The sequence below is a fragment of the Daktulosphaira vitifoliae genome, unplaced genomic scaffold, assembly GCF_025091365.1.
Source record: "Daktulosphaira vitifoliae isolate Bord-2020 unplaced genomic scaffold, ASM2509136v1 Scaffold_1, whole genome shotgun sequence".
Taxonomy (NCBI): domain Eukaryota; kingdom Metazoa; phylum Arthropoda; class Insecta; order Hemiptera; family Phylloxeridae; genus Daktulosphaira; species Daktulosphaira vitifoliae.
In genome coordinates, this window is record NW_026099572.1 from 1,011,619 (window position 1) to 1,026,150 (window position 14,532).

Consider the following 14,532-nt stretch of genomic DNA (forward strand, 5'->3'; position numbering starts at 1 on the left):
CCGACATCAAGTAGTTGGGATTAAGGCAAGGCAAATGACTAATCTAACTAAATAACATTTTTACCTCTTTTCAAAAAAAAAAAAAAAGATTGTGCTGTTAAAAATACTTTCTCAAGCAACTTTTTGATGTTGTAATTATTCCTGTTAGGTATATTATAAAATCAATACTATATTAATTTCATAACACAAAAGTAATACATTTTTATTTTATTTATAATCAATGTTAATGGAATACAGTGACATTCTCAGATTTTTGTTTTGGAAGGAGATATACGAAAGAAATTTGGGTATTTAAATAAATAAATCTTTATCTCATAATTTGATTATAAGTAAACATTTTTCGTAATAAAGCAATTTTTCAACCTCATCTTCCCTTATAACGTCACTGTTCTTGCCTATTGTGTCTAAATGTAAATGCGACTCTTGGGAAAACTCTTAGATTTCTACCAAGTTGTTATTATTGTGATTATATATAAAAATACCACTTATTTCTCTGTGAGTGGCAAGTATATTTAGCAGTTTTAAAACGTTAACCAAATTGTTTCTTTCTAATAGCAAATATACAAAAGATTAATAGAAAAATACATAATAACTCAGCTGTTTCGACACCTAAAACATCGAAATTTCCACAATATTTTCAAGTAAGTATAACAAATACTATATTATGTAAATAGTCTTTATTTATTAATAATGAAGTCAATATACTCAAAACTGGTTTCTACTATGCGGTTCGCAATATACATTAATTTATCAGGAGGTAAATTAGAAGGGATCACGCCACTAGTATACGACCCGCAAGAAAATTTAAATTTAATTTGGAAATTTTAGATAGGGTGATGTTGTTTTTACTTACTACAAACATTTTAGTTTTGCTCACATTTAAGCGCATATATATTATATGCATTATACATAGTAATATTATACATATTGTATGTTGTTTATACTTAATATACTTATACTCATTATTATAGCTATATTGATTCAAGTTCCATATTTCGTATTTTCTAACACTTTTTTAAAAAGATTTTGAATAGATGTTAAAAAGCAGTGGAAAAAACTCATATTCTAGTTTTTTATCCTTATCTCTTAAATAAGGGTTGACCGGGAGATTTTCGCGCTTTCTCCTCACTTAAAGGGTCCCCTAATTTTTTTTTTTATTTGAATAATATTTCCAGGTATAATTATTTATCTACTTAGTGCTTTTTCCAGAGTGTAGAACACTGATAGAATTGGAAAAAATCGTAGACCTATTAACTTATAGACATCGCCTATCCTATCACTCTACCTATGGTTCTCGAAAAATATATAAAGTGAAAGAATGAATTCTCTTAACAGTATTTCATATTTAGGAAAAGTAATTTTTCTTGTAAGAACATACAATGTACATAATTATGATTATATAAAATTCGGAACAATATTACTCGTAGAAAAACATAGATAAATTAATTGTATTTCAAATAAATAATTCAGTTATAATTATATATATATATATTTTTTACTAAAAGAATTCTAGTAACAACTACCAATGTCCATCAAATATGAATCAAAATTACGGTATTACTTTCAATCAACAACGACAAGAAAGTTCTATCTCGGCGCTATCAAATTCTGTACTAACTAAGTATTATACACCATCAACGTAAGTAAAAAAAAATTTAATCTGTATAATAGTTACAGTGAATATAATAATATAGTTTTCATATCTTACAATGTGTGACGGAGAAAACTTCTTGTACGCTTCTTCCGAATCAACTCTTATAAAAATTCTTCCGTTTTTATGTAATGCTCTAAAATGTAAAATTACTGTTTAATAAAATATTTAACCATCAATATCAAATAATTAAATTGGTTAAAAATCTTAAACCTATGTTTAACTTACTAAATTATTATGCTAACACCCTGACTTAATTCACCAATATACTGGTTAGATTTTTATATTTTTCCAATAAAAATTAAAGAAATGCTTATGAAATGTGAGGTTATTGAGATGCGTAGTATACTAATTATATAAATATCTTATTTAAAATTGAAACTATATTAAAAATATTAATTTGAAACTAAAAAATATTAAAAATATTTAACTCAAAAAGCCACAAAAAAATTATTCAAAAATCACGGATATGTATTTTGGAAACAATGTTACAATTATAAACTTAGCGTTCATACACATACTTTTTAGCTTCGATTAGAATTTAACCATGATGTGCATTTTTTTAACTTTTATGTAAAGCTGTGAAGGTGTTAATTTTACTATGTGTTTATTTCTTATTTTTATGTCTGTCGCGTTTAGAGACGTTAGAGATATTATTGTTTCGAATTACATTTACACTGTATATTTTATTATATTAATATAATAATAATATAATCATGTAATTAATTTATCAAGTTATCTGTGAGGTACCTTATAGTTATTAATTTTTTATTATAATGATTTTAATCACTATCAGATATCATCTATACTTGTCATAACTATGCCACGTCCCCCCCATTGTACTACCGTTTTTTGTATCTATCAATTCATGCGTTTGGCTTCTTCTGGACTAATTTTGCTTAATTTATCATAAGAATTTAAATTATATCTATTTAAAAATATTACTCTCAAAAATTGAAAAAATCCTCAATTTTTTTTAGATAAAGATATTTAAAATTATTAAAATGGTTTCTTTATCACAATTTAACTTAATTTAAAAAATTTGACTAAATCGGAATTTTTGTAAGTTATACTGTAGAAACCGCAGTAGTGTCAATTACCTTTCTATCGTTATATTTTTTTTGAAAATACAACAAAAAAGTACTAGAGGTTTTGACTATAGTAAAAATTGTTGTAAAATGTTTTTAACACGTTTATTTTATTTAGAAATGGGAAATCTATGCAATCATAAATAGGACCAGATTCTTATTATGTCATGTTCTAATTTCGCTGGATTTTTTTTTAATTTTGATATATACCTCTAATTTAGAGTTTAACTTGATTATATACAAGTTAAAGAAAAGCTGAATTTTGAAAAGTGATAATTTTTTATAACGATATCGACGAATAAAAAACTATTTTCAGATCAATTTCACCAAATCACTCCAGAGCCGTACGCACCAACATGCAACAAAGACAAATAACTTCAAATATTGTTCAACAACATAAAGGGTATAATGTAGGTGTATTATCAATTCATTTTTTCTTGATCTCATTTTATGATTACTATGAATTTAATGACATATTTTTTTAATGCCGGAACTAAGTTTTGCGGCTATTGAGAAAAATTATATTGAAATAAGATCATAGGCGTCAAAAAAAAAAGGGTTTTGGGTTCAACTTTAGAAAAATCATTTAAGTTTTATTTTTCTGAACTGAGGTTATCCTTAAAAAATACTAAAACACTAAAATGTTATTAACTGATTTCTAATTTTCTCAATTGCCTTATTCTTACGCCGGCGTTGTACTTTTTATTGTATTTAAATAATTTTTTATAATTATTTAATTTTAGAGAGTAACAAAAATGACAACAACTACTACTACAGTTGTAGAACAATCGGCACAGCATATTAATTGTTACAGAAATTCAATTTCTTCACAGAATTCTCGGCGAATCATACCACAGACTAATCGGTCTCCTGAGTTAATAGAATTAGATTAATAGTTATAATATATTGTTTACGCTATAATACTAACATTTTTTTATATTTTCGTAAAATATTCAACATTATCGTTTTAATTTATTTTTTATATTATTGTTTTCATTTAAAATTGAAGTAATATAAAATTTACTATTGTAATTTTTTACCTTGTTTTTTATTTGTTTTATTGCGTGTTTAGATTATTTTCTAAATTAAAATTTTATTTTTCAAATTTACGGTAAAATACACAATAAAATATATGGAAGATCGATTTAATATTTTAAATGGAAACGTAAATGTTTAACTAGCTTAAAAATAAGAAAATGATCCATCTATAAAAATAATTGGACTTGGATTTATCTACCTTAGTAATTATTATTGCCAATAATAAAAAAATATGTACTGGATTATAGCCCTTAATTAAGGACCATTTTATTATTCATATAAGATACTATACAGGGTGTTCAGTAAGTTAGGAAACAGTTAAATTGTTACAAACAATGAGTACAATAGAAATTCGTTTCCTTATTTACTGAACACTCTGTATATAAATTGTGTACGATAAGGGATCGATTTATGTGTTACTAAATTAATAGTTTATACTTTGACATAACCTCTTAATCAAATTTGGACATTATTTCAGATTTTATTAGTCTGAGAAAAATGTTTGATCAGCTCATCATTTTATGAAGTCGCCCGTTTTTCTCTCGATTCATTTCCTAAAAACTGGTATCTAAAAAATTTCCACGATAAAAATATTTTTAATATAAATTTGACATTAATAAATATTTAAGTGGTTTACTTCTGTCTACAACATTTAAGCTCTTTCGAAATAGCGTCGTGCTTAGTACGGAGGTACGGAGGATCGAATCCGCAGCACAAACAAGAGTTGGAGAACGTAGAGAAGACGTTGAACAAAAGTAGTGTTTAAATAATCGCTTCTATGGTAGTTGGCGATAATCTTAACATAATTTAATTTTATTTCTACTAATTAAATAATAAAATAATATCAATTTTTGTACCTAACTTAATTTATTTTCGATACAGTATACTTATTAGGTGAGCATCTTCGCTAACAAATAAAAATATTAATAAATTTTGAAAAAATAATAATAGAATACGATATTCATGATTCCTCTTGTGAATGTTTTTCTTTTCGCTTTCTTTCTTCTCTGATCTTCTGGTTTTTAATTAACACCTCCGGGATTCATAAACTCAGGTATTTGAAGTGTCACAACGACCTGCATATAACACACAACCTACGTTCTATTACAACACTGAAATGTATAATACTTTATATACTGTCCGTTTTTCATGTGGTTAAATTCCTGTGCTGATCGATCAAAATAGCCTTGTAAAATTAAATAATTATGTAGTTTAAACTTGTCTGTTAAAAGAAATATTAAATACGAATGATTTTTATAACGGCATATGTAATAATAGGTTTGCGTTAAAGAAAATTATTCAGTTCGGTATATTAGTGAATTTCTTGAATTATAGGCATACGTATAACTGCATTAAAATCTTAGATATTATATCAAATTAATATTAATTATTGCACTGGTTATTTTATTTTCTAAGAGTTATTTCAAATGTATTGGTTCCTGGCTAGAGACACACAATTAACATCGAACATTCTAATGCATGCCGAAAGCAAACTAAGTATTCAACAGTAAATGGTAATTGAGTATCGCAAGAGACTTTAATACATGTTTGGCACTTTACGAAGGAATGAAATCATCTAAGTGTTAGTAAAAAAGTTGTTGAGTTACGAACTGAGATATTGGATTGTATTTTAAATATTTAAAGGGTACGTTTTAAATGAAATCGAATGAAAACACTAAATTATTTACTGTATATTTATATTTTATTAAAAATAATTTTGTTGACCAATTTAATGTTACACATTGGTGAAAATTTTTAATATCTTAATCATTCTTTTTGCGTTAATCAAATTTTTATGTTTAAAGAAATACATTTCTTAATATAACATTGAAAATTAATAAAAAACCTGAAGTATTCAGTAATTCAAATTTAATATTAGTGAATGTTTAAAAAAAATGTTAATATAAACGTTTAAATTCCGATAAAAAATTAAAATTGAAGCAATTACAGTTTTTCATGAATAAAAAGTAGCCATTAATCATTTATATTTTCAAATGCTCTTTTTCTAACATTTATTATTAATATGAAAATTAGTTATTATTTTTTATAACATGTAAAAAATTCAAATTTTTTTTCATTTAATAAATTTAGAATAGCATGTAATATTCGATGTCCGATGGCTTGGTTATTGTCGCAGAGGCTATAAAGACTAGCGTGCCAAAAATAAATTATAGTATGAGTTTATTGACACGAGGTGGCGCTTAGTATTAAAATAACGTTACGTACATAATACATTTAAAGTTGTAACCTGAGAAATTGTTGGCTTGAAATAGTTCCTATATTAATAAAACTTCTACAAAGTCTATGAGTAGCCATAGAAAATATGGCATAGTCCCAAATTTACAAAGTTTAGCTTTTAATCCGACCTTATTTGTAAATGTGTTTCCAATGAAGATCTTAGACGCCCTCCCTAATTTCTATATTAGAATAAACCCCATTAGCAGTTTATCTTGTTGAAATTAAAACTATTGAATTTGTTAATGTTTACTAATTTTACGGCTATATATGTTATCATTACACACTTCACTAAATTTTAATAATGATTAGTCATTTATTATGACTTGTCAATCATTTTAATTGCATAATTTTTAATTAATAAATAAATTAACAAAATTTTAATAAAAATCTGTATTTATATATTTATATACAATATAATTTATCAACTACACTATCCACCATTTTTTCATTAAGGAATAATTTTTTCGTAAAAATGTATGGATTTAAAATTTAACTTATTTCTATAAACCATTATAAATATCAAGTGTATTGTAAAAAAAAAATATTTACAAATGTAGTTTTAAGGGATATCATTTGAAAGTTAAATGGGAACTTGTTATTATTATTTTACTATTAAATGGAGAGTGGCTTAAATAAAATTTTGACAGGTCGATAACTAGTATTGTATTATTACTATTTGAGATATTAGCATTTGAAGATTTAGAAAAAGTGAAAAGCGGGATAGTGTTAAAGACTATTTTAGCTTCGATGCGAAGCTGAGAAGGTATTAATTTTAATATGATGTGTTTTTTTTGTGTCTGTTACCACTTTTTCTCAGCTCTCACCGAACCGATTTCTTTCAATGATACGTCAAAAGATCACAAATCGTATCTAGTCGAAGACATTACCCTCAAAAATTGAAAAAATTTCACTCGTTTCCCGTAAATGGGGGAAACCTTCAAAAAAATTACAAATTTAATTTAATTTAATTTTCGACATTTTTTCAATTTCTTTTACTTAAAACTGCCATAACTTTTTAAAAAATGACCAAATCAATATAGTTTGATGTGTTTAACTATTATTTGATATATTTATATTGATATATATTTATTTATTATGTCTTCACGCTTAGGGTACGAGGTTCAAATTCGCCTGTGGCAAATAATATTTTGCATTTTTTTTCGAGTTAGAAAACAATTTTGAAATCATTTGATTATTATCTCATTTAGATTCAGTAACTTCAATAAATATCAAAGATCCCATCACTATAGTCTCCCCTCGTGAGAAGAAATTTTTTATTCATGTTAATATTATTTTACTATGTGTTTTTTTTAGGGCGCGATTTATTTTGCCAACCCTCACTTGACCTACTTTTATCAACGATACGTCAAATTATACACTTTGTCTTTAGTTGAAGATATTACCCTTAAACATTGAAAAAAAATCCCTTAATCAAATAACATGTAGCTTAACCATCTTTATCCATATAAACAATTAAAATCATTCATTTCTAATATTTTTAAAGTATGTTGTCGAATTAGATTTGATATTATATAATTTTACTTTGAAATTTATTAATTTTTTTACTCTATTTGTGTGTGCTACTACCAGTCTATAACATTCCTAATTTTTTCGTAATATGTTGCTATATAAATCATAAAACTAAAAAAAAAATGATTTTTAGTTTCACCTAAATTTAACAATGGATGAAATAAAAAATTCACAATTAATTTTAAAAATTATATAATATAATATAATTAAAAGAATTACTAAGCTGGGTATAATAAAGGAAATAGAAGTTGATGTTGCTTTTGTAATTATCCATCAATTTCTTAGAATTAAACACTATTTACAGATTTGCATTGAAGCGTTTCTTATGATAGTGATTTTAATCACTGTCAGATTAAATCTATACTGGATCCAACTATGCAACTTCCCCACTATACCGCGACCCCACTGTGCTGGGTTTTTTTTACCTAAAATTGCTATAACTTTTTCAAAAATGAACAAAGCAATATAATTTTTTTTTTTTATAGATGCTTGATGTCTTTACCTATCGTTTGGTATATTTTTTTTATAAATTTAACCCTTTATCAGCCCACAGGGGAGGATTCAAAATAACAACTTTTTCAACTTTACTTTTGAAAGTGTTCCGGAAATTCTGACACTTTTATATATATCTTTAATTAAAGCTAATGTAATGTACTTTATTATGAAAAAAAAAAATTTGACCTCTGGACTTGACTTTGTGGTGAAAATGGCTACCAAATGCTATTTTTGTGCGAAAATTCTCGATTTTATATTTTACATTTTTAACTATATTATGCTATAACTATTTGAAAAGTGTATGGATCAACACAATTTTTTTATGAGAAATAATATTTTTAATGATCCCTTTTTCATTCGACATATTTTATTTTAATCAGGATATTAATAAGGAACTAGTTATTGTACTGAAGCTTTTGGAATAATCCACCAATTTTTTAAAATTAAACACTATCTAAAGATTTGCATCGAAGCGTTTTTTTTTATAGTGATTTTAATCACTGTCAGATATCATTATACTTGATCCAACTATGCCACGTCACCACTGTGCCGCGACCCCCTGTTCTGGGTTTTTTTATATACTTTTTTTACCTTAGCGTTCAGATAAGAATTCTACATTGCGCACCTCGTTCGTCAAAAACTATATATTATAACAATTTTAAATTTTATTTAAACCACTCTCCATTTAATAGTAACATAATAATAACAAATTTCTATAAAAATTTTTTTTCAAAATTAATACAAAGTTCTTAAGTTGCGTAATTTATGCACATTCCTATATTTGTTTAATATAATATTACAATATTCTTATAATCTCGATTTATAATCATTAAAATCACATCTAGTTTTTGTGATAACACCGGCTCATAAAAAAAAAAAGTTGTCTGTACTTTTGACCGGACCCATCTACGGACATGTATTTTGACCCGTTGAATTCGAATATGAAGTCCGTTTGGCCCTGTCACCCTTCAGATTTGAGTAAAATTCAAAAAACCAAAAAATAATCAAAAAATTGTAAAAAACTGCAGTCACAGCGATGAATAAAATTTTGTGGACCCTAATCAAGTATGATTTTTATGTATTTCAATTTAATGAATTTAAACTGAAAGTTAAGTAGCCCGTTGAGTCGTCAACATTTGAAAAATAGCAAAAAAACCCAAAAATTGTAATAAATCATGAAAAATCGAAATTATCGAGATGAAAACAATTTTTTGGATTCAGATTGAGTATGATTTTTATGTATTTTATTCCACTGAATTTGAATCTGAAGTTTTCTTGTCCCATTAACGTTTTAAAATTTAAAAAAATCTCAAAAAATCAGGAAAATTGTAGTTATAAATATGAAAAAAAAAATTATAGAACACGATTAAATACTTTTGTTGTATTTTTGCACGCATAAAATAGGAGTTTAGAATATGAAAATATAAAAAATTGTAATATTTATAAAAAAAATGACTGGAATGAGGAGAACGATTTTCTCGAATTTTAATCTCTTCATGCACGGTGGCATCATATGATACCACTAAATTGTAGAATTTATATAAAATCGAAAAATCGTGGTCGCAATGTTATGATTGTTTTCGTTTAATGTACGGAACGTTACGCATCGGTCTACTTGGTTTTGTTATCATTGAAAGAGATATATTAATAAACGCGAAACTGTTTTGTGCATTTGAAAAAGTCAAATTTTACTTTTTTTTTATATATAATTAACGACCAAATAATGTAAGTATATTTATAATTAATTACTTTTATTATATAAAATAGTACTATTCATATATGGCAATATTAAAACAATATAATGTTGTTATGTATTCGAAATTGCTTAGTTACCATGTGGTTTCGAATGATACCACTGTGCCTATTATATGAAAAATAATAACACTTTATACTATGATGTTTTTTTTTCTAGTTGAAAATAGATCTCAGGGATAGAGATATAGTTTTTTTTTTGGATTTAGAAATCCCTAGTGATTTAGAATGTGCTGTATGCCCAGAATGTATGAGAGCATTTCACACTAAATTAATAAAAAATTGACTACAGTATATATTATTTTGTTAAATACTTTTAAAATATGTTATAAAACTTATATTCAGTTAAAAAACTGAAGTTATTAGAAGTCTGAAATTTAAGAAAAATACCTAGTCTTATTTATAATTTTATTAATTTTAACCTAAAAATAGCATACGGTAGACATTTCCACCATATATAACATTAGCATTAATCTTAGATAAATATAAAAGTGTCAGTATTTTCGGCACACATACAAAAGGTAATTTTTTGTAAAAGAGTTGTCACTTTAATACCCCCCCCCATGGGCAGGTAAGGATCAGATTTATAAAAAAAAATTTAGAAAATAATTGATAAATATCTCACTTATCTATATAAAAATAATTATATTTATTTGGTCATCTTTGAAAAAGATATGGCAGTTTTAAATAAAAAAAAATGTCGAAAATTATCGATTTTTAATTTTTAATTTTTTTGGGGATTTATCCAAATTACGGGGAACGAGGGAAAATTTGTCTACTTTTGAGGGTAATTTCTTTGACTAGATACGATTTGTAATCTTTTATGGTATCGTTGAAAGAAATCGGTTCGGAATCAATTTACTCAGGTCTCCGTTTTACTTTACTATTTATAAATAATTAGAATTTTTTAATTCGCTTTCATGTGCCATTTTAGCTTCAATACGTATCTGAGAAGGTATTAATTTTACTATGACGTATTATTTTTTGTGTCTGTCACTATTAAGTTCTAGGCCAGAGTACTATACCAAAAAACAAGTTCTAAAAATGATCAAATTATTTGATTTTGAGCAAAAATATTTATTAAAATGTGATTCGTATCTCTGTGGAAATCTAGCCTCACTACAATGAGTTCATCAACTGCCCCTTGTAGATGCTTTGTTTAAAATTTAAAAAGTTTTAAAAACATTTTTAACTATATTACTTAAATTTATTTAAATAGTTTTAAATAGTAATTTATTTAAATAGATTTTTTTAAATAGTTATAGCAACATAATGTTAAAAAATGAAAAAAATAATGTCAAGAATTTTTTTTACAAAAATTGCATATTTTTGCATACAGTAGTCATTTTCACCATGAAGACAATACCAGAGGTCAAATTTTTTTTTAAAATTAAATTATATTACATTAGCTTTAATTTAAGGTATATATAAAAGTGTCAGTCTTTCCAAAACATTTTCAAAAAATAACTTGAAAAAGTTAATTTTTTGTAAAAAAGTTACCATTTTGAAACTTTTCCCATTGGCTGGTAAAGGGTCAAATGTTCACAAAAATAAATCAAAAGATAGGTAAATACCTAAAGTATCTACAAAAAAAAAAAAATTATATTGATTCGGTCATTTTTAAAAAAGTAATGGCAGTTTTAAATAAAAAAATTTTTAAAAATGTCGAAAATTAGCGATTTTTAAATTTGTAATTTTTTGTGGGATTTCCCCCATTTACAGAGAACAAGGGAATCTCCCTTGTGAGTAGAATAAGTGTTAGATTTTCAAAAAAATTTTTGTATCACTAGTAGTAATTTTAATTTCTAAACAAATGATTAATTATTCTAAGAAATTTGCTTAATTTTTATAATATTTTATTGTTAATAAAAAAAAAAAACCTTACTTTATTCAAGTCTTCATTAAGTTTTTTATTACTTTCTTCAAGTTTATTTTTCAATTCTTCATTCTCTTCTGCTGGATCTTTATCAGTTATCATATCAGATAAACTGCTGAAATAATCATTAAGTCTCAACACTTTTAACTGCTTTCCGAGCTTAAGAAATGCATCTTGAGCTGTATTTGAAATAATATGTTAATAAAGTATATAAGATGTTCATTTAATAAAGAAACAGGTTGTATCAACAAACAAGAAGAACAATGTAAACTCTTTTCCCTACTTATTTGGCATCCATTATAATTTTTAAAATAAGTATCCTACCTTTACAATTTAAAAAGGGTTATAGAATAAATAACCTAAAGAACAATAAAATGTAGACTCTGTTAATCAATATATTGTCTTATTCTTTGAAAATGTATTTTAAAAAATCTTAATCAATTTTATTTAAATTTAATTAATAAAATCTTTTATTTTATTACAATAAAATTTTAAATTAGAATTTTATCCAAAATTATTTAGTTTTAGTCTATATGAAACTATGATTATCAGCTAGATAACTCTAGCTAGTAATGTCTTATTAATTTGTTTAGAATAATTTAGATTTATAATTAACATTTTTGAAAACTACTATTTATTCTTGAGAGGACAGGAAAACTGTACACTTCTCAATAGAATAAAATTTAATTTATAAATGCACTAGGGCACTATGCGTTCCTGACTATACTTTAGAAGAGCCAATTATTTTAGATGACAATAACATGACAGATGAAACTAAATAAAATAATTCTATATAATAATAAAAATCTAAATCAAAAAGAAAACAAAAAATTTTAATTTTAAATCATGTTACACTATAAAAATGTATATCCTGAAATCTAAAGAAAAATGAGTACTTTCACCTGAAAATAGCTTAAATTTACTAAGTATTTTAAATGCTTAAAAAATTTAGTTAATAAAATAATAATACTCACAAATACTACTAAGCTCCTTTTCACTCCAATTTAATTTTTTTTTTTCATTGAGCGTTTTTAACAAAGTGTATACTTCAAAGTAATCTGGGAATGATTTATTTATATTATAATATTTCTCAATTGTTTTGTTAACCAAAACGTTCTTAGTTGATTTGAAACGTATTGGTGGATTTTCAAGAAAATTTGGCTCTTCTTTAAGTTTACACATTTTTTTATATATTTCAACAGCTTTCTTTTCATACCTAAGTACAAATTTCATGTTTAAGTTGAAAACTAAAAGAAATTTTGACTGTTTAAATAACAGTAATTTCTTTTAATAACAAACTTATCTCTTACAATGTAAGCAGATCCAACATCAAAATCATCATCATCGCTTACATTAATTTCCTTTTCATTCAACATTTTTATCTTTTTTCTAACTATCTAAACAAAAAAATCAATGTAATTTAATTATTATTTTTACTGGATAATTTTCTTGTAATATTCAGAATAACAATATTAATCTTTTCTATCTATGTGGCCAAATCAGTAACATATAGTTGCTTAATGCACACTATCAGAGGTTCGAGACTCTTACTTTACTTTGTATCAGTTATAATGCATTGATTAATCGTATTTAATAAAGTTTTTGTTGAATTGGTAATTATGCTAAAGAATTATATAGAATATGATCTAAGATGAAATAAGACACGTTTCGCTTCCATCAAAAAGCGGTAACATTATCGATTGGGGTGAACACTTGTAGGCGTAGTGAGCTATATTTGACAAGTGAATCATAAGTTTATTAGTAGCATCTTGGACGTAGCCTTGAACAACCTTCAGGTCTGTGACCTTTTGAACTCGTTAGAAGACGATGATTGTAAAAGAAGGAAATTGGAATGGATGAAAAGTATGTGCGAGAGAGAGAAATAAACTGGTAGGTTCCTTCAGACACTATATATGTTAGAACTTATAACGGCCATACCGGACACCCACCCCCTGCATCCCGTTGTAATCGTGCGGATCAGGTTTTGTGGTAAAATTATACGGAATAAACATGTAGCGCGTTTGTGCAGTTTCTGTAAGTATAGAATATTACTATCCGACTTATGATGATAATATGTTTGTAGTAATGCTGATGGCGGTGACGAAGAAATTGTGTCATATAATTGCTGAGTATTTGAGACGTGAAATCGCTAAAAATACGAAAATTCTCCTGAGAACTGATTTTTATCTTGGAGTTTGTAACAAATTTATGCGCAGACTGCAATGAAAGAATGCTACGGAATCATTTCAATTATATTAGTGTATTTATCGTACTTCATCTTAAGCAAAACAAGATCATAGAGCGTGACTACTAAAAGGTTTATATAAAAAACTATAATGATAGTACTTTTATTAATAGTAAATTTTCATAAATAAAAACAAACGGTTGCGCAATGGGGTTTAACATTTAAAAAAAAATTTACCGATTTTTAAAAATGTAATTTTATTGAAGATTTTCCCCATTTATAGGGAACCAGGGAATTTTTTAATTTTTAAGGGAAATATTTTCAACTGCATACGATTTGATATGTTTTGGCGCATCGTTGAAGGAAATGGGTCCGGTAAAAACTGAGAAAAAGTGGCGATAAAATTAAAAAAAAACACATTATAGTAAAATTAACACCTTGTCAGCTTCGCATCGAATCTAAAACTTGTAATCAAGATATAAATAAAAAATAGGAGTTCATTTTGCTTTTGGAATAATCCACCAATTTCTTAAAATTAAATACTATCTACAAATTAGCATCGAATGTTTTCTTATGAATTTATTAATTGTGATTTTAATCACTGTCAGATATCATCTATACTTGACCCAACTATGCCACGTCCACACTGTGCTTCGACCCTATTATGCTACCGGTTTTT

At 25.7% G+C, this 14,532-nt stretch overlaps 2 protein-coding genes across 5 annotated transcripts in view; one reads left to right on the forward strand and one right to left on the reverse strand.

Annotated features, from left to right (window-relative positions):
• LOC126895881 (metacaspase-2-like) overlaps nucleotides 1-3,771 on the forward strand; it is a 28,522-nt gene extending 24,751 nt beyond the window's left edge. Inside the window, exons 11-14 of the mRNA XM_050668177.1 lie at nucleotides 556-641; nucleotides 1,506-1,639; nucleotides 3,056-3,149; nucleotides 3,483-3,771. Of these exons, the coding sequence (XP_050524134.1) occupies nucleotides 556-641; nucleotides 1,506-1,639; nucleotides 3,056-3,149; nucleotides 3,483-3,632 (464 nt within the window). The 3' untranslated portion in view covers nucleotides 3,633-3,771. The remainder of the gene's footprint in view (nucleotides 1-555; nucleotides 642-1,505; nucleotides 1,640-3,055; nucleotides 3,150-3,482) is intronic.
• On the reverse strand, nucleotides 1,738-13,059 carry LOC126895901 (daxx-like protein). Of its 4 annotated transcripts, none has more exons than XM_050668231.1 (4): nucleotides 12,968-13,059; nucleotides 12,643-12,884; nucleotides 11,678-11,847; nucleotides 1,738-1,787 (listed from the first exon to the last, which is right to left on the reverse strand). In XM_050668231.1, exons 1-4 carry the CDS (start codon nucleotides 13,042-13,044, stop codon nucleotides 1,776-1,778), a joined length of 501 nt encoding a protein of 166 aa, XP_050524188.1. In that variant the 5' UTR covers nucleotides 13,045-13,059; the 3' UTR covers nucleotides 1,738-1,775. The 4 variants fall into 4 exon arrangements, with proteins under 4 accessions (XP_050524188.1, XP_050524186.1, XP_050524185.1 ...); XM_050668229.1 differs by lacking the exon at nucleotides 1,738-1,787 and adding an exon at nucleotides 4,679-4,963; XM_050668228.1 differs by lacking the exon at nucleotides 1,738-1,787 and adding an exon at nucleotides 4,691-4,853.
• Between the last annotated feature and the right edge of the window lie 1,473 nt (nucleotides 13,060-14,532).

Bases quoted from the DNA above. Each gene is read 5' to 3' on its own strand.
- LOC126895901 (XM_050668228.1), bottom strand. From the start codon at position 13,044: ATGTTGAATGAAAAGGAAATTAATGTAAGCGATGATGATGATTTTGAT. The intron at 12,885-12,967 runs GTTTGTTATTAA...ATTTGTACTTAG, and splicing joins GCTTACATTGTAAGAGATAA to GTATGAAAAGAAAGCTGTTG. The intron at 11,848-12,642 runs GTGAGTATTATT...TTTCAAATACAG, and splicing joins AAAGGAGCTTAGTAGTATTT to CTCAAGATGCATTTCTTAAG.